This window comes from Mus caroli, chromosome 12, assembly GCF_900094665.2.
Source record: "Mus caroli chromosome 12, CAROLI_EIJ_v1.1, whole genome shotgun sequence".
In the NCBI taxonomy this organism is placed as follows: Eukaryota; Metazoa; Chordata; class Mammalia; order Rodentia; family Muridae; genus Mus; species Mus caroli.
In genome coordinates, this window is record NC_034581.1 from 70,631,342 (window position 1) to 70,658,963 (window position 27,622).

General features: G+C 47.4%; 1 protein-coding gene across 2 annotated transcripts in view; it reads left to right on the plus strand.

The window, feature by feature from the left end:
• LOC110306548 (nesprin-2) overlaps positions 1-27,622 on the plus strand; it is a 209,014-nt gene extending 181,392 nt beyond the window's left edge. For both annotated transcript variants that reach the window (XM_029484925.1, XM_029484926.1), the window contains 17 exons: positions 672-834; positions 7,371-7,558; positions 8,132-8,282; positions 8,581-8,763; positions 9,971-10,108; positions 11,087-11,281; positions 15,453-15,735; positions 16,254-16,322; positions 17,234-17,373; positions 19,279-19,381; positions 20,319-20,521; positions 21,532-21,732; positions 22,524-22,652; positions 24,043-24,234; positions 24,821-24,892; positions 25,540-25,586; positions 26,508-27,622. In XM_029484925.1, coding sequence (XP_029340785.1) covers positions 672-834; positions 7,371-7,558; positions 8,132-8,282; positions 8,581-8,763; positions 9,971-10,108; positions 11,087-11,281; positions 15,453-15,735; positions 16,254-16,322; positions 17,234-17,373; positions 19,279-19,381; positions 20,319-20,521; positions 21,532-21,732; positions 22,524-22,652; positions 24,043-24,234; positions 24,821-24,892; positions 25,540-25,586; positions 26,508-26,730 — 2,680 coding nt within the window. In that variant the 3' untranslated portion in view covers positions 26,731-27,622. The remainder of the gene's footprint in view (positions 1-671; positions 835-7,370; positions 7,559-8,131; positions 8,283-8,580; positions 8,764-9,970; positions 10,109-11,086; positions 11,282-15,452; positions 15,736-16,253; positions 16,323-17,233; positions 17,374-19,278; positions 19,382-20,318; positions 20,522-21,531; positions 21,733-22,523; positions 22,653-24,042; positions 24,235-24,820; positions 24,893-25,539; positions 25,587-26,507) is intronic.

The window sequence follows — 27,622 nt, forward strand, 5'->3', positions numbered from 1 at the left end:
CAAAGATGGGTTTTGCTTCAGTAGCTCGAATTTCCCTTGCAAGCATTAACATGAAATGCCAGTGAGCTCAAGCTACATTTGCCTCCTCAAACCTGCTCAAGCCGGGAGGGACCTGAGGTTGTCAGAGAGACGGCGGCAAGCAGAACTCTGCTTGAGTGGTGTTTCCCTTCTGACTCAGAGATGCCCCATAACAAGCCCGCAAGGCAGACTCAACGGAGCACCAGCCCATGCATTGAAGGGGCAGGGTTGCTATGTGTTCTGTCCTTGTCCAGAGTCCATAAAGGGCATCAGGAGCCAAGTAAGTGCCGACTGAACTGGGTAGGCGACATCATTAGCCATCCAGGGAGGACCGCTGACGGCTGTTGCCTCGGGCACACCAATGACAGGAACTGGACCGAAGTATTCATTGTGGAGCCCCAGAAAGCTGGTCAGGGTGTTAGGCAGAGTCCATGTGGGTCTGACAGGACTTTTGGCTCGACTGAGTCCCTGTGAAAAATCATGTGGACCAAGAGTATTGCAGAGTCTCCTACTCTGTGAGCATGCCTACCTGGGACATGTGAGTTGTTCCTGCGATGAATTAAATCAATGCACGCTCTCTTCTGCTCATCAGCATCCGGACCGGCCCGTGCTTCTCACTGCTAATGGCTGGTTCTCTCCTCCATTGCATTCAGGGTGAAGAAGCTAAAGGAGACATTTGCTTTCATTCAGCAGTTAGACAAAAACATGAGCAACCTTCGTACCTGGTTGGCTCGCATCGAGTCTGAGCTCTCCAAGCCTGTTGTCTATGACGTCTGCGATAACCAAGAGATCCAGAAGAGGCTTGCTGAGCAGCAGGTAAGTGACAGGAAGGAGTGCTGGGAGGAAGGGTGGAACCATGGGAGGCCAAGCCAGGCCTGCCCTCCTCTGCCTTGCGTCCAGCCTGCTCATGTATCTGTTTTCCCCAGAGGAAGCGGATACCTGCCTGTGTCTCTTGCCTCATGTGTGAGACAGCCATCTCTGAGTGCCCCTTCCCTTTTACATAGCCCTTTTGGAAGTAGTTCAAGTAATGCTAAAGATGCAAACCTTACTTTCAATGGTCAGTTGGGTTTATTATTTTTGTCTGTTGTGTTTAACATCGCTGTGAAAGGGAATGAGTTAGGGGTATATTTTCTCTTTTGGAGTGAGATATAACCCAGACTGACTTGAAACTCTCAGCCTTCCCCCTTATTGTACTGACATCAACTTGATACACCTGAGAAGTGAGAGAGCCTCGCTTGAGGAAGTGCCAGAAGAGTAGACTCTAGAGATCTAGGTAGCCTCAGACCTGCCCCTCTCTCCTGGGACTCAACCTGGTGTCTTTCATATGTTAGGCAAGTGCTCAATCAAGACCAGAAGGGAATACCCCAGTTTTATTTGTGTGTGTGTGTGTGTGTGTGTGTGTGTCACATGTGCCTTCGAGGGAGGGAGATCTCATTTTACCCAGACTGTCCTCAAACTAGCGATATAGCTCAGGGTGACCTTGAAATTCTGTTCCTTCTACCTCCACCTCCTGTGTGCTGGGATTTATAAGTATGTGCCACCATGCCTTTCTCAGAAGACACCCTTTCATGATAAATTATCTCGAGTCAGGCTTATCTTTTTATTGGTTTAATTGTTTTGTTGTTGTTTGCTTTTTGCTTTTCAAGACAGAGTTTCTCTGTGTAGCCCTGATGGTCCTACAACTCACTCTGTAGACCAAGCTGGCTTCAAACTCACAGAGATCTATCTGCCTCTGCCTGAGTACTGGAATTAAAGCATGTGCCAGTACTGCCTGACCTTTATTGATTTTAAAGTAACATTTTGGGAGACATAAAAAAAAATATTTGACCTTTGCAATTTTTTATTTATTTTTTTAATAAAAAAGCACCTGAAACCACTTTTTAAAGGTTTTCTTTTTATTATTTTAATTATGTCTTGCTATATTCTCATGAAAATAGGTATAAACAGACATCAGAGGTATTGAATCCTTTCTCTCTCTCTTTTTTTTTTTTTTAATAAAAAATCATATCTCACTACCTGGCCTACAACTTACTTGCAGACTAGGCTGATCTCTAGCTCACAGAGATCTGCCTCCTTCTGCCTCCCTAGTATTAGGATTGAAGGTGTGCACCTACATGCTCAGCTGAACATGTCTTTTTATTGAGGTTATCTAGATCGGTGTTTTCAACCTGAAAGTCTAGATCCCTTTGGGGGTCAAATAACCTTTTCATAGGAGTGACATCCTATAGGAAATTAGACATCCTATATCTAGTATCAGATGCTTACATTAGGATTCATAATGGTAGCAAAGTTACAATTGTGAAGTAGCAATAAAAATAGTTGTATGGTTGGGGGTGACCACAATGTGAGGAACTGTATTAAAGGGTCACAGCATTAGGAAGGCTGAGAACCACTGCTCTAGAGACTATCTTTGCTTTGGTGCATAGGAGATAGGCCTGAGCATCGTATAATTTCAGTGGGTATCACAGAGATCTGAGTGTGCATCTCAGAGGAGTCCCAGCTGCAGGACCACTCAGCTTCATTTGCCAATTTGACTTTCTAGCATGAATTTCTTTGGGCAGTCTCTCAATAGACAAGGCCTTGTCAATACCTGCCCCCTGCATGGTGGGTTAATTCAAGTGAAGGTGGATGCTGGCAGTATCTTTATTCTTAAAGAATGAGGCTGAATTTGGCTGGGCCTGAAAACTGTCTTCACATTTCATAAATCCAAAGTGGGATACTTTGCTACTAAATGGCAGAGAATTTACTCCTCAAGCCATAAAATCTGAAACTGCTGCTCTCTTGGCCTTCTTTGTCCCCATGCTGAAGTGGTATGTAATTTCAATCTGGCCAGTGTGACAGCTTCCTCTTTGTAGAGTTTAAGGTCACCACAAATGGAATTTTTGTCCTTTATGATTACCAAGAATGTTGGCCAAGTTGGTATAGGGAACTAGCATTGCTATGAAGAGGTTGATATGTTAATTTCCTATTATTGTAACGAAGTTCCATAAATTCAGCAACTTAAAAATCACAAATTTGTTATCTTATAATTTTCTAACAGGGCATCAAAGGGGCTGCCCTCTTTTCTGGAGGCACTAGACCAGTGGTTCTCACCCTTTCTAATACTAAGACCCTTTAATACAGCTCCTCATGGTGTGGTGACCCCAACCATAAACCTGTTTCATTGCTATTTCATAGCTGTAATTTTGCTAATTTTATGAATCATAATGTAAATATCTGATATGAGACCCCCCTCCCTCAAGGGTCACAAGGTTGAGAACCACTGATCTGGGGTGCAGTCTTTGATTCCATGGACTGTTCTGCATGAGTGTGTCTTTTCAATAACTCATCCACTGGTTATGGCCTCATGCAGATATCAGGAGAATGTTCATATTCTAAAGCCACATGGCTGGCTATTTCAAAATAGTCAATCTCCTTTACTATGTACCTTAGTCACTGTTCTGTTACTATGAAGAGATCATGACCAAGGCAGCTCTTATAAAAGAAAACATTTAATTGGGGATGCTTTAATTAAGATGTTTAGCCCATTATCATGGCAGAGAGCATGGCAGTAGAAAGGTGTCTTAGTCAGGGTTTCTATTCCTGCACAAACATCATGACCAAGAAACAAGTTGGGGAGGAAAGGGTTTATTCAGCTTACACTTCCATACTGCTGTTCATCACCAAGGAGTACAACCTTGGCTATCTCTGGAACACAGCCTCTTTGTGCTTTCAGAAAACACTTCCCAGAAGATGTCACCTCAACGATGCGGTCTCTTCTTAATCACCGCTAATTTCTTAGCTCCAGCTAACCAGCATCAATAGTCCCAGTAATGCAAAGTTTTTGCTTTAGTAGTTCTGGTACCTTGTTAATCACAGCTGATTCTTCAGCCCCAGCTAACCAGAACTACAAAATCTTCACAATAAAAACAGCAATGGCCCTGAAAAGAGACTTTAATTTTCCCTCTGAAATTTCACAAGCCAGACCTCCATCTTCTGCACTGTTCTCANCATTATCTTCCAAGCTCCTACACAACATCTGACAGAGCTCTTAACAACGAATGGATATTCAAGCCCAAAGTTCCAAAGTCCTTCCACAGTCCTCCCCAAAACATGGTCAGGTTGTCACAGGAATACCCCACTATGCTGGTACCAATTTGTCTTAGTCAGGGTTTCTATTCCTGCACAAACATCATGACCAAGAAGCAAGTTGGGGAGGAAAGGGTTTATTCGGCTTACACTTCCATGCTGCTGTTCATCACCAAAGGAAGTCAGGACTGGAATTCATGCAGGTCGGAAAGCAGGAGCTGATGCAGAGGCCATGGAGGGATGTTCTTTACTGGCTTGCTTCTCCTGGCTTACTCAGCCTGCTCTCTTATAGAACCCAAGACTACCAGCCCAGAGATGGTCCCACCCACAAGGGGCCTTTCCCCCTTGATCACTAATTGAGAAAATGCCTTACAGTTGGATCTCTTGGAGGCATTTCCTCAACTGAAGCTCCTTTCTCTGTGATAACTCCAGCTGTGTCAAGTTGACACAAAACTAGCCAGTACAGAAGGTATGGTGCTGGAAAGGTAGCTTAGAATACACACACACACACACACACACACACACACATACGGACACACACGGACACACACGGAGCGTTCATACACACATCTGGGCTGCCTGGCACGGGCTTTTGAAACCTCAAAGCCCACCCCCAGTGACACACTTCCTCTGATGAGGCCACACCTCCTAGTCCTTCTAATCCTTTCAAATAGTGCCAGTCCCTGGTGACTAAGTATTTAATTAAATATACATATACGAGTCTCTGGCGGCCATTTTCATTCAAATAATCATACAGTGTAACCTAACACAGCCCTGATTCTGGGACTAGGATCTGGACGTCCTTGAGGGCAGAAAAGGCCCTACTCCACCTACTGCAGAGGCACTAGGCAATTGTTAGTGGTTTTACTGAAAAGAGTGTCACTATCTGTCTGTCACACTAAGTCCAGTAATATTTGCTCACGTTTTAATCACAGATAATTGATTACCCAAAGTTGTTTGACCTCTTCCCAAAACATGACCTAGAAAAGTTGAGATCACTTAATCCTGACTTCTCAGAAGTCCTTAGCTTTTAGAGCTCTTGCGGTCCCTGCTGTCCCTCCGTCCTCTTAGTGAAACAACCTTGGAGAGGTGGTGAAAGAAGGGTTCAGGCCAGTGGTTCTCAACCTGTGGGTCTGGACCCCTTTGAGGTCACATATCAGACATTTGCATTTCGATGCAGATCATTACAATTCATAGCAGTCGCAAGATTACAGTTATGAAATAGCAGCAAAAATAAGTTTATGGTTGGGGGTCACTGCCACATGAGGAACTGTATTAAAGGGTCACAGCATTAGAAAAGTTGAGAACCCACTGGGTTAGGTCCTCTGAGTCTTATCACTTACTCCTCATGATGGGAGAAAGGCTTTCCTGTTGGTTTATGCTGTTTCTCAAGAGTTCAGACAGGTTCTGAAATGTAATACTTCTTCAGACTTGGGCCCTGATAGGTATTACTGATGGCCCTACGCTGTTTCCATACCACTCTTTGGAGTGTTGATTTATTGCTTTTGTGGCTAAAGAGAAGATGCATCAATGCCAGTGCGTTTCTGAAAAGCTAGAGACCAACTAGTGAACTAGTAAGAATTCTTAAAGGTGGAATTCTACTTAAATGCAGTCGCTGTAAAAGCAGCCCTTGCATTGACACTGCAGAGATCCCGCCCCTGTAGTACGTAAGACCTTCTCCCTGACTACAGAACTTAAGAACTCCACCAACACGCCTTGCCGCCCACGGCCAAGCGGGCGTGTATGTCTGCGTATAAATACATAGTTTCTTGACTCTGAACTGAGACAGAGACTGCCTGGTGGAGAATGGAGAATGTGTGCGAGCATTTGTTCTCGCTATCTGAACACAGCATGCCCGCATGCAGTAGCCACACAGTCGCAGTACTCAAGTGACCTAGAATGACCCTTTACTGTCAAGTGACCTAGAATGACCCTTTACTGTCTTTCTGTGGACAGTGACTACTGTTGACAAAATAATACTCTGGTGGCCTGATTTATAGCCTTAGTGCAAATGTAAACTTTCAGAAACAGACATACCAATGAAACAACTAAAATAGAATTGAACTTTGCTCCTTCATGGTGTGATTTAGGTATCAGGATGCATGGGGCAGCCTCACATCACTTATCACAGAATCTGGATGATAGGAAAAACTTCTCAACTAACTCACTCTCTCTCTCTCTCTCTCTCTCTCTATCTCTCCCCCCCCCCCCCCCCCCCCCCCCCCCCTCTCTCTCTGTGTGTGTGTTTTTGTCTTTTTTTCTCTTTTTATCCCCGCCTCACACACCTGTCTCTCTCTCTCCCCCCCCCCCCCCCCGCCCCAAGCCCACCCCACACCTACAGTAGTACATAGGGTGGGAAGGTCTCTTGATAATGAAAACGCTATTTCTTTTTAAAGAAAATTTCCAGACTGGGTATGTTGGCACATGCCTGTCATTCTAGCACTTAGCCAGGGTGGGGGTGATCCTTCTGAGAGAGAGAAGGATCAAAAGTTCAAGGCAATCTTCTTGGGCTATATAGATGAGGAGAGGAGAGCAGAATCCAATGGTCCATCTTTTTTCTATGGTCATGAACTAGCTATCTCTTTTTATTTATTTATTTATTTATTTATTTATTTATTTATTTATTTATTTTTATCTAATCAAGGGATAGGACTCCAGAGGCCTTCCACACTCCCCAAGCCACAGCCTCAGCTGTACCCCATGGGTTAGAAGCCTCAACATTCTCCCCTCAGGGTTCATGAAGTCCTCATCAGATGGGCTCATGAGGAGGCTGTCCACTCCTGTGCCTGCAGCTGCCAGGGTTGTGCAGGCTCAGCATAAGAGTCTTTATAGATATGAGAGTCACGTGGCCCACCAAAGGTCAAAGTCTGTCATTTTTGAGTTCCTGCTACACAAGACTATTTTCCAAAGATCATCTCCCCCCAAATCGAGTCATTACTGGGAACCTCTGGAATTGGATGGTTTGGATTAAACCCTGGGTATACACAAAGCTCCCGGGCAGTAGCATCAGCCAGCAGTGCCATCTGTCAGCGTATGGTAGGCACTCCCCTTTCCCAGTACACTAATTTAGTATGCTAGCATAATTGTACAGTTGCTGATAGATGTAGGTTGACCAGGTGTCCATAGCACAGGGCTACATGAAGATAACAGGCTCAGAGTACTTGAATCCCCAGATACCTGTGTCCCCCTGGCTTAGGAGGGAGCAATGGGCAGGGGTGCTTTAATACCGGCCCTCCCTCCACTACTCAGATCTCAAGCGCTTTTGTGCTATCTTGTAACCGTAGGATCTGCAGCGAGATATCGAACAACACAGTGCAGGGGTGGAGTCTGTGTTCAATATCTGTGACGTCCTTCTGCATGACTCTGACGCCTGTGCCAATGAAACGGAGTGTGACTCAATCCAGCAGACCACCAGGAGCCTGGACAGGCGCTGGAGGAACATCTGTGCCATGTCAATGGAGCGACGCATGAAGTAAGCAGACCGCTGGCCTCGAACCTGGCCAGCCTCTCACACATGCTGCAGCCACAGGAACTATGCTCTGTTCAGGTCACTGAGAAATCTACCAAGAAGCAGCTCAGTGGGTAGAGTATTTGCCTTGCAGAGATAAGGCTCTGCATTTAAATCCCAACACAGTGTCCCTGTCATCTCAGCCCTTAAGAGGTGGAGGCAAAAGGATGGAAAGTTCAGGGCCAGCCTAGGTTACAAATGTCCTAATCTTTAAAGAAAGGAAAATCAAGAATTGGCAGAGAAGGCCTAGGAGGGTGAGCAAGGAAACAGCAGGCAGGCAGCTTCAGCTCTTGCCCAAGCCCTGGATCCAGGATTTTCAAGGTGCCTAAGTCCTTCAGAAGAATTGGGTTTAGGCCAAGAGCAACAACATCCTTAGCTATTTCCTGGGAAGGGATGGTGGGGTGTCTCCCTGAACAGTTTAAGTAAAAGACTGGAAAGTGGGCCCTATCAAGGGACACTTGGAACTCCAAAATGGGGAAACTATGCTAGGAGTGCACGGGGCAGTTGTGCTAACTTCCTGCCCTCCACTCCTGTCAGAATCGAGGAGACCTGGCGGCTTTGGCAGAAATTTTTAGATGACTATTCTCGCTTCGAGGACTGGCTCAAGTCAGCCGAGAGGACAGCGGCCTGCCCTAATTCCTCCGAGGTGTTGTATACAAATGCCAAAGAGGAGCTGAAACGGTTTGAGGTGAGCCTTTCCCATCCCAGTCTCTCACCACAAGCCATGCCTGCTGTGGCTCAGAAGCTGAGTGACTTTGCATGGCCGGATGTTCCCAATGCAGTCACTGCCACCAGCCGCTAGGACAGCTTTGCCAGAAACATCCACTGTACACCAGCACCTATGCTTTGCCGGTCTCGCAGACCTGAGATGTGGGGTTCTTACTGCCTGGGCAGCAGCCATGTGAAGCAAGCCACTTGGGGTTGGCAGAGTGGGGGCTGTTCCCAGCCCTTTGCCCATGGGTGCTGACCTCCACTTCCTGCCACAGGCCTTTCAGCGGCAGATTCACGAACGACTGACACAGCTGGAGCTCATCAACAAGCAATACCGGCGGCTGGCTCGAGAGAACCGCACCGACACAGCCAGCAAGCTGAAGCAGATGGTGCACGAGGGCAACCAGCGCTGGGACAATCTGCAGAAGCGGGTCACAGCCATCCTACGGAGACTCAGGGTAACCTGCCTGCGGCCCCCCGGGGTGCTGTGGCAGATAGTCAGCGAGAGGTTGATATGTGATATGCTGTGGGTAGGCTGGCAGCACGGCAGCAGGTAGATTTCACGGAAAGCCTGCGTTCTCTTAACTAACCTTCTTCCCACACAAAGGAGCCCGTGGCTGCCAACGTTCATTTTTAAAGAGGGATTTGCATAGGTCTTCTCAGGCAAAGCCTGCTTGTGTGAGCTGTGTTAACAAACCACGTCTTTCTTTACAACGTCTGTAACTCAACAGTGTAGGTGTTAGCACTGGGACTGCCCACAGAGTCCGGGGAACTGCTTTCCTGGGCCAGGGCAAGCACACATGCATGTCTGCAAAGAGCCTTGGCTTGCCTATCTGTTTTTATCAGCCCCGCATCAGAAATATGGACAAAACACAGAAGTATGTACCTACTCTGTTGTGTGAGGTGTTGGGACAGTAACTGTCTGAGGTTTAGAGCACACTGATGAACCTCAAAGCAGTCTAGGAAGATGAGAACCTAGACTACTTTTTGTATTTATTTTTTTTTTAGCCCTCCTCAAAGGAAGTGGTAACTTAGGAGGCCTCTTTATCATTGGAGAGAGTGATTATGTTTGACACGTTCATAATTACTGAATAGTAAATGGGGCAGTCACACTTAAGCCCTATGTGTCCCCTTTAAATGACCACGTGTCTGCGTTAAAAGAACGAGACTCACTATGTAACCCAGACTGGCCTAGAACTCATACTCCTCCTGCCTCAGTCTCCTAGCTGCTAGGATTACAAGCGTGTGCCAACATTCCCACCCAGATGGGCACCTTCCTGTCTTGAAGCTGCTCAACCCTCTTTCATGGGAAAAAGGCACTGCAGACCAATAAGAAAGGCGGGGCCCCTGGGCTGCTGCCCCCATCCTGTGGACAAGGAGAGCCACTACTTTAGACTAGAAAACCCAGAATTTCACATTCCTCAAAGGACCTAAGCAAATATGTTGCATCTTACCAAGTCTTCGAATTCTCTGGGGTGGAAGCCAAGGATCCGAGTATTTGTGGGGCAGGGCACCACACAGCCAAGACAAGACCCCAGGCTCCAAATGCAGTGCTGAGGCTTTCAGGATACCCCAGAGACAAGGTTCTGTCTGATAGCTCTGAGCACCCTCTCCTTGAGCCAAGCATGACCGTGGAGTGCAAGCCTGGTCTTTCTTCCTTCACAGTACTTCACCAACCAGAGGGAAGAGTTTGAGGGCACCAGGGAGAGCATTCTGGTTTGGCTCACAGAAATGGACCTGCAGCTGACCAACGTAGAACACTTCTCTGAGAGTGACGCCGAGGACAAGATGCGCCAACTGAACGTGAGTGCTGCTGCTTCAGCATCTGTAAAAAGGTGCCTCTGTAGAAGAGAGCAGGCCAAGTGCCAGTTTTAGCCGGTACTCAAAGAATGTTCCAGAATTCTCCAGGCAACAGGCTACACTTTACCTATGTACTTATATTGCTTATTCTGGGGACACTGGGCCTTTCAGTAAGCTCATTCCGAGGACAAAGCTCATTTCAGGTTCCGGGCTGCACTTGCTCAGCTGCCGTTTCTCCGGTGCCTGTGTCCATGCAGGGCCGGCTCGGTGTCACTGTGGGGCCAGGAACAGACACACCTCTGCTCTCACGGCTATAGATGACTGTTTACAGTCAGTTTGGAAGTTTTGTTTATCTTTTGTTGCTGTTTTTTGAGACAGTGTCTTGCTATGCAGCCCAGGCTGGCCTCAAACCCATGGCTGTCAATGCTTCCTTAGCCTCTCTGGTGATGAGATGATAGGCATGCGCCACGTTTTCAGGCTCACACACAGTCTTCCCTCAGTCGTTCTCTCCTTGGTTAGAAAACACCAACAAATGAAAACCCCCTGCCTCTCAATACAACAGGCATTTATTGTTGTCTCTGGGTCCACCAAGGCCGACGCCCATCAGTCAGAAATATTCTGTTCCCACCAAGTGTCAAGAAGATGAATTCTCTCCCCACCATACCCAAAATGATGAATATCCATCTTGGTCAAATTTACAATTCTTTAGTTGGAAAAAAAAAGTATAGAATTATTTCAAATTGATTGCCACCGTCACTTCCTTAAAAGCAGATGCTACTGTACCAAGTGCAAATCAGAAAGGGAAAAGGGACAAGACCATAATGACATCTAATGCCACCCCCGACCCCCCATATGGCCCTATCATATGGAACAAACTTATATTGCTTATTCCGGGGACACTGGGCCTTTCAGTAAACAGCTCGTTTTGAGGCCAAAGCTCACTAAACACAAAGAAAAGACTCTATCTCACCTTCCAAACAGGGCTTCCAACAGGAGATCACACTGAACACCAACAAGATCGACCAGCTCATCGTGTTTGGGGAGCAACTCATTCAGAAGAGTGAGCCCCTGGACGCCGTCCTGATCGAGGATGAGCTAGAGGAGCTGCACCGCTACTGTCAGGAGGTGTTCGGCAGAGTGTCTCGCTTCCACCGTCGCCTGACCTCCCACACCCCGGTAAGGACCCACACCCCAGGAACCCACCGACCAGGGTTCCCAGCTGCTCAGTGAGAACATCGAACTGGATGTTTGAAGGGTCAGGACGGTTACCTTGTGCTGGATTTATTTATGGACTTATGGCTAAAAAGAAGAGCCCCATTCAATTGTGGTCCAGGGAAGCAGTTCTATTCCTCCCTGGAGCTCTCCCCATCCAATCATGGCAGATTTGCGCTAGATTGGTATTGAGTCTTGCTTGCCCCAGCTCAGCCATCTTTGCATGAACCCAGTGACTGTGGAGTTATGTGTTAAGGATTTCATTTTGTTGTTTTTTTTATATTTTAGTTTAGTTATGTGCTTATTTGTATGAGTTTGTACATATGAGTGCAAGTGCCTCTGTGCATGTGACAGAACTTTTCCTGAGCCACACATGTCTATTCACCTTACATAGGGAGCCCACACTACAGAGACCATCAAAGTCCAGCTTGGTGAATCAATGAGTTTTATAGGGGTTACCTATAGGAATATAGGTGAGGAGTTTCTTAGAGGAGCAGAAATGGCGCAAAGACAGCTGCATCCCCAAAGCCAATCCCAGCATGGGTGACAGGTCACAAAAGCTGGGAACCCGGAGCACACTACACATCCTGCAGGCAGCTCACCAGGTTGGAAAATGTCCTTTCCAGGTGACTCTGGTCTAAACCTCTTCCAGGCAGCTGATTTCTGCTCCTTCCAGACGGTTGCTCTGGCCTCAAGAACCGGCTTTACAGCTTGGCTTCTCTGAGTTTCCTTTGCAGCTCAGCTTGCTTCCATCTGACGGGGACTCAGCTTGTATTGCTTACTCTGAAAGGGAGGGGCCTAGTGAATCTGGTCAGTTTCAGCAACTTCCTGAAGCTATTTTGAGTTGTGTACCTTCCTGTTTAAAGAGCTTCCCTGCAGAATGGATATTTCAAACTCAGTAGAAAACCTTCAGAGAACACCTGGAGGCAGAATAAGGTATCAGATCTCCTGGTGTGGCTGCTAGCTAGGAGCTGAAGTCAGGTCCTCCATGAAAGCAGTGTGTACTGTTAACCACTGAGCCATCTCTCCAGCCCCCAGGGGGATTTTTTTTTTCCTTTGCATTTCTCTTTTCTCTCTTTCTTCCTTTCTTTCTTTTTCTTTCTTTCTCTTGTTCTCTCTTTCTTTCAGATTTATTTATTTAATTTATGTATGTGAATTCACTGTCACTGTTTTCAGACACCCCAAAGGAGGGCATCAGATCCCATGACAGATGGTTGTGAGCCACCATGTGGTTTCTGGGAATTGAACTCAGGACCTCTGGAAAAGCAGTCAGTGCTTTTAACCTCTGAGCCATCTCTCCAGCCCCTTATTCATTCATTCATTCTTTCTTTCTTTCTTTCTTTCTTTCTTTCTTTCTTTCTATCTTTTTTTCTCTCTTTCTTCCTATTTCTCTCTCTCTTTCTTTCTTTCTTTCTTTCTTTCTTTGGTGTACAACAGTTTTTAACTGTTCATGAAGAGAGTGGATTATTTAATTTTGAAGTGTGTGGCTAATGAAAAGGAAACCCTAGTGTGCATTTCTGTACAGAGCTATGTCATGCCAGCCTCTGGGCTCTCTGCTGGAAGAGTGGATCAAGTCTCAGTAATGCTCCTAAAGCGAATGCTCTAGTGTTACCGTAGGGCAGATGACATCGTACCTCTAAAGGTGAAGTACCTCATATGTCTCATGATGCATGGCAGCGGCCATGCCTTTTTTTTTTTTTTTTTTTTTTTTTTTTTTTTTTCGAGACAGGGTTTCTCTGTGTAGCCCTGGCTGTCCTGGAGCTCACTTTGTAGACCAGGCTGGCCTGGAACTCAGGAATTCGCCTGCCTCTGCCTCCTGAGTGCTGGGATTAAAGGTGTGTAGCACCATGCTCAGCTGGCTGTGCCTTTTCAGAGCTGTTTTTTAATGATAGTACTCTAGAATGTTCTCTTTCAAGATGGTGATTGATTGAGAAAGTAATTTGAAAAAATTGTGCCAAAAAAGTACAACAGTAAGTAACAGGAGCCAAAATGGTGGCAGAGGGCGGGGCATCTATTTTCATTCTTATTGACTTAGAGCGATAGTTACTTAGCAATGGGAAGGATGGTGCCTGGAGTTGGGCTCCCCTTCCTGCTCTCATAATCCTTAGGACAGGGTTTTTCTGGTCAGCGTCAGTGGTCCCTAGAACTCACTGAAAACTGTCTAGCGTGGATTTTATATACATTTTACAGCTGCTAGGGGGTGTAACTTGTCCTCTTCCCCTCGTGTCTGGGAGCTTTCGATGTCTTTGCCTGTCTGGTGCTGTTCTCACATTTAAAGTGTCAAATGTGTCAGCTTTCCAAAGAGACCTTGCCGTCCCCTGAATTCAAGGTGGTTTGGGGAGTTCACATAGAGTCAGGGTCCTCACTCATCGTCCCCTTCTTCCTGGGCCAGAACAGTGACTTCTCGGCCACCATGATTGGCTGGATGGCTTCTTTTCTGTGTGGTCCAACTTGGCCAACTTCAGAGGTAGTTATTTTTTCCAATCGGTGCAGCCTCAGAAAGTCTCCAAGAAGTCCTCATTTTTAAAGGCATTTGCTTACAGCCGCTTTTCTCTATTGAGCATGAGAATATCCGCCATAGAGAGACACTACACAAAGTTAGAAAAGTAAAAAGGCATAAATGAGAGCTGTGGAGGTGACCATTAGTAAAGTCCTTCCTGTACTAAGCATGAGGACTGGGGTTTGGGTCCCTAGCACCCATATATAAAGCTCAGCACAGCATTAGGTGCCATCACCCTGTGCTGGGAAAGACCAAGACGGGAGGGTCCTGGAGCTTCGAGGTCAGCTTGCCTGGCTGAGCCAGTCAGCCCTGCATTCAGTTGGAGCAACAGAATGCAGTTGAGGAAGACGCCTGCATTAATTAACTTGACTTGTTGCAGACGCAAAATACCTGACAAAAACAACTTCAGGAGAAAAGTTTATTTTAGCTCACAAGAGTACTGCCCATCATGGCAGGGAAGGAGGGTGAGGTGGGAGGAACTTGAGGCAGCTGGTCACCTTGCATCCAGTCAGGAAGCAGGAAACAATAAATGCTGGCACATGACTCACTTTTTTTTTTTTTTTTTGGTTTTTTCGAGACAGGGTTTCTCTGTGTAGTCCTGGCTGTCCTGGAACTCACTCTGTAGATCAGGCTGGCATCGAACTCAGAAATCCACCTGCCTCTGCCTCCCAAGTGCTGGGATTAAAGGCGTGCGCCACCACGTCCGGCCCAACTCACTCTTTCTTCTTTACCTGGGACCCATGGACCTGTATTGACCCACCTTCAGCATAGGTCTTCCCACCTCTGTTACCCTAATCCACAACCCGGCTCCTTTCACTGGCATACCCAGAGATGTGCTTCCGTGATGGTTCTAAATCTCACCAAGTCGAGAATCAAAATTAACTATCACAGTACCTACTGCCAACCTACAGACTCCTTACACACCTGCACACAGATGTACATACTCATAGATGCACACACACAAAGAAAAAGCTAGAGGGTATGATTCTTGAAGATGTGTTTCTGTCAGCCACGGTGGCACTTGACCATTGCTTCCTTTCCTTTAAGATAAACTTAGCCCAGATGTTAGCTTTGCTCTTTTTTTTTCCTGCTATGAAAAAAAAAAATGTAGTTTTTTTGAAAATACAGATTCCAGACCCCACTGTGGATTGTTCAAAATTGAATAAGCATGCATAAGACCTGAGAACTTTTAAAATACAGTGTGTGTGTGTGTGTGTTTGTGCACATTTGAGTGTGACGGGTTGTGCAAGTGTATCATGTAGCTCGTGTGGAGTTCCTAGGGCATCTATAGTTGCTGATTCTCACCTTCCAATTTGTTCACTACTGTGTAGTGTACATCATATGCTGTATATAGCTGGCCAATGACTATACAGGAATCCTGCCTCTAATAGGAGTGCTGAGATTTGAACCACTCAGAACACTATGCCCTGTTCCCACTTGGGTTTTGAGGATTCGAATTCAAGTCCTCACGAATGTATAAGAAAGGCTACCCCTCAACCCCTAACCATCTTACCACACTAGAAATGCCAGTACTGGCTGTTTTCAGAAGTGCCTGACAGGCAGACTTCCAAAGCTCTTTGCCACTGCAGTAGCTTTTCAACTAGCTCACCCTAAAGCCTGGGTCTTCCCATTTAGGGCTTAGACGATGAGAAGGAGGCGTCTGAGAATGAGACGGACATAGAAGACCCCAGGGAGATCCAGGCTGACTCTTGGCGTAAGAGGAGAGAGAGCGAGGAGCCCACATCTCCCCAGTCACTGTGTCACCTTGTGCCTCCGGCTCTGGGACATGAGCGGTCTGGTTGCGAGACCCCCGTCAGTGTGGACTCTATCCCTCTGGAGTGGGATCACACAGGTGATGTGGGGGGATCCTCTTCTCACGAAGACGACGAGGAGGGCCCATTCTACAGCGCACTGTCAGGTAAAGGTGGCTTCCCAGGGCCTGTGAACTTGACCCATTTGGCTGTATTTCTAGCACCATAGCGACACAGCAATTTCTGAGTGATTCAGAGTCCAGCGTGTGACTGGTGCAGGCCTGTGGCTTTCTGGCTTCTGCCCTGCTCACCTTTGGCCTCACCTGAGAATTAGCTTGCTCCTGTTATAGGTGGGACGCCATCCACATGCTGACTTTAGGGCTGGTCGCTGATTATTCCAGCCAATGGGAGACTCATCGATTGATTTTTCTGCAGCATTTATCAAAGCATGTCAGTACATTGAGTGTGGCCCTTCTTGCCACGTGTGCCCCTAACCCATCACTATTATGAACAGGAGTTGATGGGGGGAAATCCTTCTGGTTTTTAAAATTCTTTTATTGATAAAGATAGGAAGCAGCTAATTTCCTCCTCCCACAGTGGCAGTGGCTCTGCTATGTCGACTTAGTAGTACCTGGGCACTACTCCGCAGGCCTCCAGGGAGGACAATGACATTATTCTTTTTCAGATGTAGAAATCCCTGAAAATCCTGAGGCTTATCTTAAAATGACCACAAAATCTTTGCAAGCATCTTCTGGTAGGCCCCTGCCCGTGCATGTGTCTCAACATGGCCACATCCCATGGCACACACTGCATCCTAAACCTTGCTCCCGCGTCATGTCTGACCTGTGCCTCTGTGGACACCATGCGCCTCGGTCCTTGTGTCATGGTGTATTTACACTGCTGTACTCACCCTTACCTGCGTGCTCCCTACATACCAGAGTGCTCTCAACACCCTCCACCCATCCACCCACCCACCCACCCACCTACTTCCAGGCAGGCAGAAAGAACCGTTGTCATGGTGCCTTTGTTATTTTGTTTTTTGCTTCGGTATGGGCCAAGCTTTCTTCATGGTGGCTTGGTTTCAGACTATTTCCTTGCTTCCGGTGATTTCCTAAGATGGATAGCTGGGGTTAGAAGGGACCATTGCTTTTGCCACGGCAGAAGAAACCTTCCTTCCATTTGCCACTCGAGTCCTACACCCAACCCTGTCGCTATCTTCAGTGGCAGTGGAGGGCTATCTGCGGCTGTTGGTCCCTAAGTCCATCTTCCCAGTCACTCTTGCCCTTCCCGCTCAGAGGCCTCCCATCCTCTTGGCCCCCCCGAGACCTAACCTTACTGCCTAGCACCCCCACAACTCCAGACACCAGCTCCATCCAGAATGCCGCTCATCCTGCCGCTCATCCCGCAGCCAATCATATGTCCGTTGTGCTCTGCTGTGGTCCTATCTCGTGAAGGTGCCATGTCGCTCAGTTGCATGACTCATTTCATCCCCTCCCGAGACATACTGACATTTTGCAAACATTGCATGCTTTGCAAGGAAAGCTGCAGAACTCATTTTGATATTATAACCTGATGCCATGTCACCCGTGACCATGTTTATGTCACTAAGTAGAAATCCTTTGCCTGGAGAGTAGACCCTAACTCTGGGGGGACGCTTTGTTTTAGGTAAATCCATTTCTGAGGGCCACCCGTGGCATGTTCCTGACAGCCCTTCCCATTCCAAGCATCACTACAAACACATGGAAGGTGACAGGACTGCGGCACCAGTCCCCACAGATGCCAGCACGCCTTTCAAACCAGACTATGTAAGTCCTGACCCCTTGGGCACGTAGCCCAGGTGCATGCGGGCATTTCCAGACTCTCTGGATCTGTTTTGCTCATATAGTGATGGGATTTCTCTGAGGGGACTTCAGGGAGGGGATGTCACTCAGTGATAGAGCTTTCCTAGCATGACCTGAGTTCAAGTCCCAGCACCACCCAGAGAACAAGGCCCTCTGCTTGAGGTATCCCTGCTTTGGCAGAACCCAGCAAATAGGCTAGATTTAAAGAAAGGTTTCAGCTGGGCAGTGGTGGTGCATGCCTTTAATCCCAGCACTTGGGAGGCAGAGGCAGGTGGATCTCTGAGTTCGAGGCCAGCCAGGGCTACACAGAGAAACCCTATCTTGAAAAACAAAAATACAAAACAAACAAACAAAAAAAGTGGATCTTTCCACTTCAAAAAAAGAAAGAAAGAAAGAAAGAAAGAAAGAAAGAAAGAAAGAAAGAAAGAAGAAAGAAAGGTTTCCAGCCCCCAAATTTGTGTGCTGATATTAAGGTGATGAAGATAATGACAGAACTATTTCTGTTAGTGGCAATTATCCAAATAAATAACAGAGCCTTCCTGAGCCGCCTCCTGCCTCTCAAATCTGTGCTATATTTGCTTGCTGACTGCATGTCAGAAAACAGAACAGGATTTCATCATAATCTGAATTGGTGGCGATGAGACATGGGTGTGGTTCCCAAGCCTGACAGTGAAGCATACGGTGGTCTGTTAGCCTTCCTTGCCTGACAGTGAACTTGCCTCGTACATTAGGATTAACGTGTGTACAGGGAGGAGGCCCTTAGGGTAGTCCTTACTAATGCTGTATTGGGGTGCTTATTATAACAACTACGCCTGCACCTCTTAGTTTCATGAGTTCTTGGAGTGCTGGTGAAGGCGCAGCTTGAGAAGGCATGAGGTTAAAGGGTGGCTAGTGACTGCTCAGAGCAGTCACAGTAAGGGAGTTGAGGTTAAAATGTCATTTGCAGTGTAGTGACACAGGCATCTTTCAAAGTAGGCAAGGCAAGAGGAGGTGAAGGGCCAGTGGGTTTAGCCAGCATGCCCTCTGTGTCTAACGGTGATTGTTACTATGTAGCTGGGGACAGTTCTGCCTTCAGCTGCTCAAATCTGATACAGAGGTGGCTGGGCCCACTTTGGCATTCCTCCTCTTGCTTAGCTGACGGCTACCACTTTTACTGTCTCCGTTGGTGCTGCAGCCTAAGACTGTGGAAGGAAACCCCACCAGCCCGGGGAACCCTCTCCCTATGCAATGGTTTGGCTTCTCCCAGGCATTAGGCTTGTGTTCCTCACCTGCCCAAGTTCAACAGCTCAGCTTGTCTACTGGCTGTGAAACCACACCGGTTACCGGAGATACAAAGTCTCATTTCTAAGAGAGATCAATTTATTTTTGCAAAGGCCTGAATAGACCAATCAGCTCTGAGGGAGCAGAAGAGTCACTGTGTACATGAAAGGATAAATGCTTGATAATGAATGACCTAGACAGGCGGAGGATCCAGTGTTTCCCGTTCACAGTGAGGAAAATGCTGAACACCTCGACTGGGTGATACGGAGGGGTGGGAACACTGTAAAACAGTGCGGGGGTGTAAAAGTGCTACCACAGGAGCTGTCTCATAAGATCAGGGGTCACCTCTGACTTTCCCATCATTTGTGTGGATACCCTTAGGAAGGATATAGAAACAGGCCACTTCACTCCCATCATTGGCGTACCATCTGTTTCCTTGGCTGTTGCTGGCTTTCTGCCCTCAGCCGCTTCCTTAACAATCTTGCCGGGTACGATGATGGGCGTGTTACTCATCGGTCACCTGTTGTTGGGAATTGTTCACAGAACCTAGATGATCTTCAATTGTCTTTAGGATGTTACAGAAATAACCTAAAGATTGGCTCATTCCAGGTAAAGCTGCTATTACGTCAAGGCACCGATGACAGCAAAGAAGGCTTAAAGGAGGCTCAGCAGGAAGATGAGCAGCTGGCCACTTTAACGGGACAGCAGCCAGGTACCAAAAACGGGCAGCCTTTAGGATATGTGGAGCTTGGTGTCCGGGCCTAGGTGTTTCCTTCAGCTATCACTTGATAGTAGAACATTAACTAGGGATCAAGCAATGGCGGAATTTGCCAAGACTGCTGAACCTTCCCCACAGCAGCCTCAATTAGTTTGGAATGAGTCAAGTTGTGTTTAGGAATGAGTCCCGAGCCATCTCGTTTTAAATTGGATTTTTTTTTTCCTTATAGTGCTGGGGTTAGGCTTGGTAGACAAGTGTCCTACACAGCTGCATCCCTGACCCTTTGGAAACTGTTCTTTACACAATGAGTGACAAAGGATCCCCATAAGATGAAATGCATGTTTTGTTGTTTTATTTTTTTGAGACAGGATTTCTCTGTGTAGCTCTGACTGTCTTGGAACTTGCTCTGTGGACCAGGCTGGCCTCAAACTCAGAGATTTGCCTGCCTCTGCCTGCCTCCTTAGTGTTGGGATTAAAGGTGTGTGCCACCACCCCGTTATGATATGCATGTTTTAATGACTTGCCATGTAAGGAAAAACAAGATGGGAAGGTGGTAATTAGCACATTGTCTCAAGTGCCTCATAAGACTAGTCCGGTTACCAAAGTCATTGCTGAGTTAGCTGCAAAGTAGAGCTGATCACCTCGTGCTGATCTCTGTGAATCAGAACAGCAACGCTACCTAAAATACCGAGCCAGAGGCCAGAATACCTATTGGCCAAGGGTTGGGTTTCCTTGACCTGTGTCCCCACCTCCTTCCAGCCTTTGTGGGAGTAGAGGGATGGACCTTGGATCAGAACTTGGAGACTCCTGACAAAGAACTCTGGCTCCTCCTTGGAGCATCCTTGACTTACCTTTACCAAGCCGACCGACCGCTCATGGCTGAGATCCGCTTGCACTGTTGCTTGCTTTAATCGGCAGCTTTGGATTCCAGGTGCCTTTGACAGGTGGGAGCTGATCCAGGCACAGGAGCTTCACAGCAAGCTCAGGCTCAAACAGACCGTGCAGCAGCTCAAGTCTGATATCGGCAGCATCACTGCTTGGCTTGGGAAAACTGAGGTCGAGCTGGAAGCTCTGAAGTTGGCCGAGCCTCCCTCCGACATCCAGGAAATAGCACTCAGGGTGAAAAGACTGCAAGTGAGTGGAGCCATGGGTGGAGGGGGGAAGGGGGTGTTCAGTGTAGGCTCACAGGTTTAGCATTGTGCTGCTGGACAAACAGGTCAGACCTGGGCTTAAAGTGGCTTTTACCTCAGTAAGGACCAAGACACAGGTTTCTCTTTTTCACATGAGAGAATGTCTACAGAAAATCCCCAAACCTAGAAGAGCACAGCAGAGATATGACTCAGGTCCTCAGGGCTGGAAAGATCTGGACTGTAGATTTAGGTACTGGTAGCCATTGTCAGGCAGGGTAAAGCCAACCTTTTGAGCTGTATGTGGTAGTTCTACATGAGGCCAGCGGTGGAGCCTTCCTGGGAAGGGTTCAGATCAGCTCACTGGCTGAGGAATCCTGTGGTCCGACTACTGTGACTACGCTGTGGTACAGTTAAAGACGTGTTGTTACTCATATGATCAGCCCCTAGGCCTCAGGAGCACCAGCCCAGGGTGCAGGGGAGGGGCAGGCAGCTTGAGCCCTGCATTTTTGGGGGTCCCCTGAGCAGATAAGTCTGAGGTCCTGAAACCCAAGACAGGAGTCTTGAGGGTGTCCAGTTTCTCTCCAGGTCTGTGCTTTCCCACTGTGGATACAGAGGTAACCATTTCTCCTGGAGGATTGGTGTTTCTAGGGCCCCTCGGGGCAAGTACAAAGTAGCTCCCTAGTCTTTATCTGGAAAAGTTTTTAGTCTTACCTAGAACTGTCCCTAAGCCAGTGACAGAGAAGGGACTGTGGAGGTCAGCAGGCTCGCTTCATGCCTCCGGTCAAGCCTATCAGAGGCAGGCCTCTGGTTCCCCAACCCTGCCAGCCAGCCAAGCTCACTAACCTTGTAAGGCAAGCTCCCTCAGCTGATGCTTCTTAGCCACTCACGGGCGAGCTCGCACTCGTCCTGGTGCCCACTGCTTGGAGAAGTGTGGAGGAGGTCTGTCCCTTACAGGTATTCAAAACGAGCCCCTCTTCCCTGGTGTCCGAAGCCCTAACCTGATCTCTTCCCTAGGAGATACTAAAAGCCTTCGATACCTACAAGGCCTTGATGGTCTCCGTCAACGTGAGCCATAAGGAATATCTGCCAAGCCAGAGCCCCGAAGCCACAGAACTCCAAAATAGGCTCCATCAGCTGAGCCTGTCCTGGGACTCGGTCCAGGGTGTATTGGACAGCTGGCGAGGAGACTTACGGCAGTCACTCATGCAGTGCCAGGTATGTTGACTCAGCCCAGGGCCCTGTCCCGGCAGCAGCCTGGCCCATACGCTAGGAACTGCAGATATTTTTACTTTCCCCAGGCTGGCTTAAACTAGGAAGTAGTCAAGTTCCCCTTCCCATCCCTATGCCATTAAAATGACCCCGTGTTTACCTAGCATTTCCAGGTCTGTTGCCTATACCCACCCTGGGAGTAAGTGTTGCAGCAATCATGCCACCTGGTTGAGGAAACTGCCTCTCTGTCCTTTTGTCAGAGAGAATCAGAGACCTAGCCCTGAATACAGGAGTAGTTTGATACTTAGAACAATTCCCTGAAACTCTGGGATATCAGCACTCCCCTCTGAGACCTGAGCCTGACTCTAGGGCTCATTTTTTAGGACTGAACAATGTGATGTGTATAATGCTGGCCTGCTACCCAACCCACATGAGTGTTGAGTGAGCATTGCATTAGCTCTCCACCACCGGTTAGCTCTGAGTCCATCTTTAGGAACATGAGCCCATCACAGCCTGTCATGTGGGGTGGGATCCCACAACCATTGCATCTAGAAAGTGGATTAAATATTTGGTCTTCACACCCCCTCCCCGCCTTCCCCACTGCTGGTATCAGTTTATAGCTGATGCCTCCCTCTTCCTCCCTGCCTTTTTCTTTCCTTGGTTGAGCCCCTGGCCTGTCACTGAAATCTGGTCCTTTGCTTACTAACTAATGGAGATGTACGAGCAAGCTCCTTCCGGGCACTCCCACCCTCAGCCCCCACCAAGAATGGGGCTCTCATGAGTGTTGTTTCTTAAAGGACTTTCACCAGCTGAGTCAAGACTTGCTCCTGTGGCTAGCGACAGCAGAGAGCCGCAGGCAGAAGGCACATGTCACCAGCCTAGAGGCCGACCGCCAGGTCTTCCTGGAGTGTCAGAAAGAGCTAATGGTAAGTTTCCTCCATAGGCCCACCAACCACTGTCTGCCTCCATGGGTCAGGGTCCTCCTTGGTGGTTTCATCCAGTGCTCTGGGCACTGTTGGTGGCTGTGACTCATGGGTTCTTTCAGAGAGGTGAGAAGCCAGAGCCAGATGCTTTTAAGAATAAGGGACATCAGTGTATTAAAGGTACTTTCTTGAAAGTCAAGGCCACTGAGGCATGTTTTTTCCATTGTTAATATATTCACCCCTGGATATCCAGTGGTCTTACACTCCTGCACATACCCAGATTTGGGGGTACTTGAGTCCACCAGGTAAAATCTTTATTTTGTTTGTGCATATTTAAATATTTATGTGTATTTTGCATATATTTGCATATGATCTACACAAATCCTGCCATGCGTCTTGAATCCTTTCTTGATTAGTTACAATCCTTAGTATAATATAAATGAGTTATGTAATGCTATATAAATTTCTGTTATGCCACACTTAAGGAATAATAACGAGAGCATTCACGTATTCAGAACAGTGGTAATTCTTTGTTGTGTTTTTTTGATCCATGGCTGATAGACTATGAGTACAGAGCCCAGGGGCACAGAGGCTGACTGTAATGTTCACCTGGTCATGGGAGGGAGGACATATTGCCCAAAATGAGCTGCATGTGTTATCTATATTCATAGTAGGAATGTCTTATTTTCTGGAGGTAACTGTGTCTTTATAGACTATTTTTCACTAATAAGCCAACCTAAGACCTATACATTCTCACATGTCTCAGAGGTGACTTATTTTTACCTATAAGCTTACATGTAGTTTCATTTTCAGTATTTTATATTTAAAATTGCTGGGATTGCTTTTACAAAATTCTATACTAAAATCCCTATAGAGTTCCACTCCCTATATCACAGTGCCCAAGAGAACTTTTCTCCATGAGTGGGTATCTCCCACCTCCGTACCTCAGGTGGCTACCAAGGGATTGGAATGTGCTTGAAACTGATTTCTTCTTTTAATTTGAATGGAGGTAGCAGCATAGCAAGAAGACAGCCCTTAAGTGACTGGCCCCGTGCGCCTACCAGGTAGCTAAGTGGCGTGCTCCATCTAACAGGTCTGGGTGGACTGGCTTCAGTTTCCCTGCCCTAGAGTATAAGGGTCTGGGCTTTTCATAGCACACTCCTTCCCTTCCTCCCTCAAATTTCTCAACATCAAAGTACCTTTAGAGTTCAAGGGAGTTAAAAACAGGGACTGGGCACAACCTATTCAGCCGCTCTCTGAATAGTGCAAAGCTATTTGGTATCAACGATCCAAAGACAGTTCTGGGATTGAGCTGCGCCCAGTATTCCTCCCAAAACACAGAAAGCTGCACCGCCCTCCCCTTGACAACTGTCTTACACCATTTTGCTCTCAGCACCTAGAAAAGGAATTGGTAGCCCGTCAGCCTCAAGTCAGCTCCTTGCGGGAGATTTCCTCCAGCCTTCTGGTTAAGGGGCACGGAGAAGACTACATTGAGGCCGAAGAGAAGGTCCACGTGATCGAGAAGAAACTCAAGCAGCTGCAAGAGCAAGTGGCTCAAGATCTGATGTCCTTGCAGGGAAGCCTGGTGAGTCAGGCTACTTGCCAAGTGGCCAGGGTACCTCAGAAGAGGCAGGTGGGGTGGCAGGCTGTAGCTGCATTGTGATAGAGACAGTCCGAGTGAAGGGTCCAGCCCTGTGCACATGATGACAATCCCACTTATCTGTCAGCAGGAAGATGTGAGGTGGTACCCGTCATCTTTTCTACCTTCATGCTGGATACAAGCCTTCACTTTCTCTAAGGACTATTCATGTCTCCTTCCTAATTATCCTCTAATCTGTCGAGCTTCTGTTCTGCTGAAAATGTGCTATAACTCAATGAGCATACCAGACTGTGGCCAACACCACCCCCTCCCACCCCCGCTGGGGCAGTCCCGAGTCCATTAGTGATGGACGGAGACTCACAGCCAATTGGGATTGTGGGTTTCCAGTGCTATGGCTATATGGCCTTTTGTCTGAGAAAGTGTGTCTTTTACCTGGGAGGAGAGGGTAAATTAGAAGGATTTAAGGTAGGATGGGAACAAGCTACTCCTTTAAGGGTTCTCGAAGCACAGTGCAGGCGGCTCCCTACAACTTGGTTTTGCCCTAAACTGAACAACTGGGTGTGGCTTTCAGGATCCGGATGCTTCTCTGACCAGCTTTGATGAGGTGGACTCAGGAGAACAGCTCCCAGCAGCCTTTGCAAAGGTCAGTGCCCTTCCTCCCTTAAAACATACCCAACATGGCTCTCAGCATCAGTAAGATGGCAGAATCGTGAGAGTCCAAGGCCCCGCTGGACCTTCTGTGATAGCACAAATCTATTTCAACCAATTGTCTGGCCAAAAGAAGTTCTAATGTTTTTAATAACGATTATTTTTTGAGTGCGTCTATACAGACATGCCACTGTCTGCATATGGAGGTCAGAGAAGCACTTGGTAGGACTCGGGTCTCTCCTTCTATCACTTGGGTCATCAGGCTCGGCAGAAAGTGCCTTTACTTGCTAAGCTATCTCTCTGGCCCTTTAAAATGATTATTAAAAAATGATTTTTTTTAAAGACTTGACTCAAAAGGTTCTCTCCTGGTGAGGTAGTGTTCTTTGAGGTCACAGTAGATTGTAGGTGAGGGCCTCTGTTGAGGGATTTCCTCATGTCTCCAGTAAATCAGGTCGGTACATTGAAATATGAAAATCTTGATGGCTTAACAGACCTATCTAATCACTCCCTAGGTCATCAAGTGGAATCACATGTGGTGTGACTCTAGTCCCAAAAGTGTGGTGGGAAAGTGGCCTAAGAGGGTGGGGAGGAGTAGCTAACCCTAAGGAAGGACACGTGGCATAATGGGCTTCTTTGTTCCAGCAGTTTGGAGTGGAAGAGGAAGAGGAGGAGGAGGAGACAGACAGCAGGTAATGGGATTGTAGTGCCCAGTGACTCCCCTTGGGCTCCTGTGGAGAGGACGGAGCCCCTCTTCCAGAAGTGCACCCCAGCTGTCTGAGCTACTTTTCTATCACTGCGACAAAACACACTGACAAAGCAATGGAAGCAAAGCGTTTATTGTGGCTCCCAGTGCCAGGGGTACAGTCGGTCCATCATGGCAGGGAAATCACGACAGCAGAGCTCGAGGCAGCTGGTCACAGTGTTCCCACAGCCAAGAAGCAGCAAGAGACAATGGCTGTCCTCAGCTCGCTTTCTCCTTTCTTCTCAGAGCCCCAACCTTTGGAGTGGTGCCTCCTGCTCTTTTATTTACATTTCAAATTTTATCCCCTTTCCTGGATTCCCCTTCGAAAACCCCCTATCCCATCCCCACTTCCTCTGTTCACCAACCCACCCACTCTTGTTTCCAGTCCTGGCATTCCCCTACACTGGGGTATTGAGCCTTCACAAGACCAAGGGCCTCTCCTCCCACTGATGACCAACTAGACCATCCTCTACTACATATGTAGCTGGAGCCATGAGTCCCACCATGTGTTTTTCTTTGGTTGGTGGTTTAGTCCCTGGGAGCTCTAGGGGTACTGGTTGGTTCGTATTGTTGTTCCTCCTATGGGACTGCAAGCTCCTTCGGTCCTTTCTCTAGCTCCTCCATTGGGGACCTTGTGCTCAGGTTAGCCTAACCTAGAAAATCCCTCACCGCCATGCCCAAAGGCTTATCTCCTGTATGAATCTATACCTTATCAATTTAAGTGTTAATCAGCCATCACCCCAGCTGCCAGCTTATTTGAGCCTCACATCCCGGAGCCCTGATTTCTTTCCCTAAGCATGTAGTCAGATGATGGTGAGTGTACCTTAAGAACCTTCCTGATGAGTGCCCCCCACCTCTCTGTTGGCAGGATGCCCCACCTCGACAGCCCCGGCAGCTCCCAGCCAAGACGCTCCTTCCTCTCAAGGGTGATCAGGGCAGCACTACCATTGCAGCTGCTTCTCCTGCTGCTGCTGCTCCTGGCCTGCCTGCTACCTGCCTCTGAAGATGACTACAGCTGCACCCAGGCCAACAACTTTGCCCGCTCCTTCTACCCCATGCTGCGGTACACCAACGGGCCGCCTCCCACCTAGAAGGTTCCACCAGCTGCAGTGCCATGGCCAACAGCCTGTTGGCCACAAGTGCTCAGCTTGGGGATCAGACTAACCCCAGAGTGACTTTGCCTTGACAAGGTCCAGGGACTCAGTGCAGACACCTCCCTCCTCTTGTCCAAGTGGACTCTGGGAGCCCAGGACAACTCAGACAAGACGTCCTTCTGCTGGAACAGAATCAAGCACAGCAGGACCTGGCATTCAGATAAAGTTACCAGATGGGTTCCGAGAACTCCGGAAAGGAGTGGGGGCGGGGCCTCCGGAAGAGCCACACACTGTGGAAAACACTGTTATTGTAGCACAGCTCATAAGGCCCATGAACAATGGTGTTCAGCACGTAAATGACCTATATCCAAGAAGCTAGTGGGTCCCCTACCTTATTTAGTAATGGTTCGGAAATTCCTGTGCACTGAGCTGATTGGTTGATTCAAACACATTTTAAATATTTAGAATCAGTTTCCCTCCAATCAGCTAGTAGTCTATACTTCCCAGGTTATAAACCAAAATCTCCCATTCAGCACCCAGGTCAGCTCTTTTTACATTGCTTTAAAAATTTCTAAGGAAATTTTATTGCATGGATGTCGTTATTTGTGCATATTTTTTAACAATCCTGAATCTGTATGTATAATGTAAACTTTGATTTAAAAAAAAAAAACAAAACAGATTTTAGCCTGAGCTTTTTGACTAATGTACAGTAAATGCCAAACTACAGACTTGATAGGGATGTTTTTATAATTTAATTTTTTAAGACTTTTCATGTTTAAAGAGATACTTCAGGTCTGGTTGAGCTGTTTGGCCAACCAGGGGTTGGTAAAGAAACTTGGAACTATTTGTGATATGTCAACTCAGATGTTTCTCATTAAAAAAAAAAAAA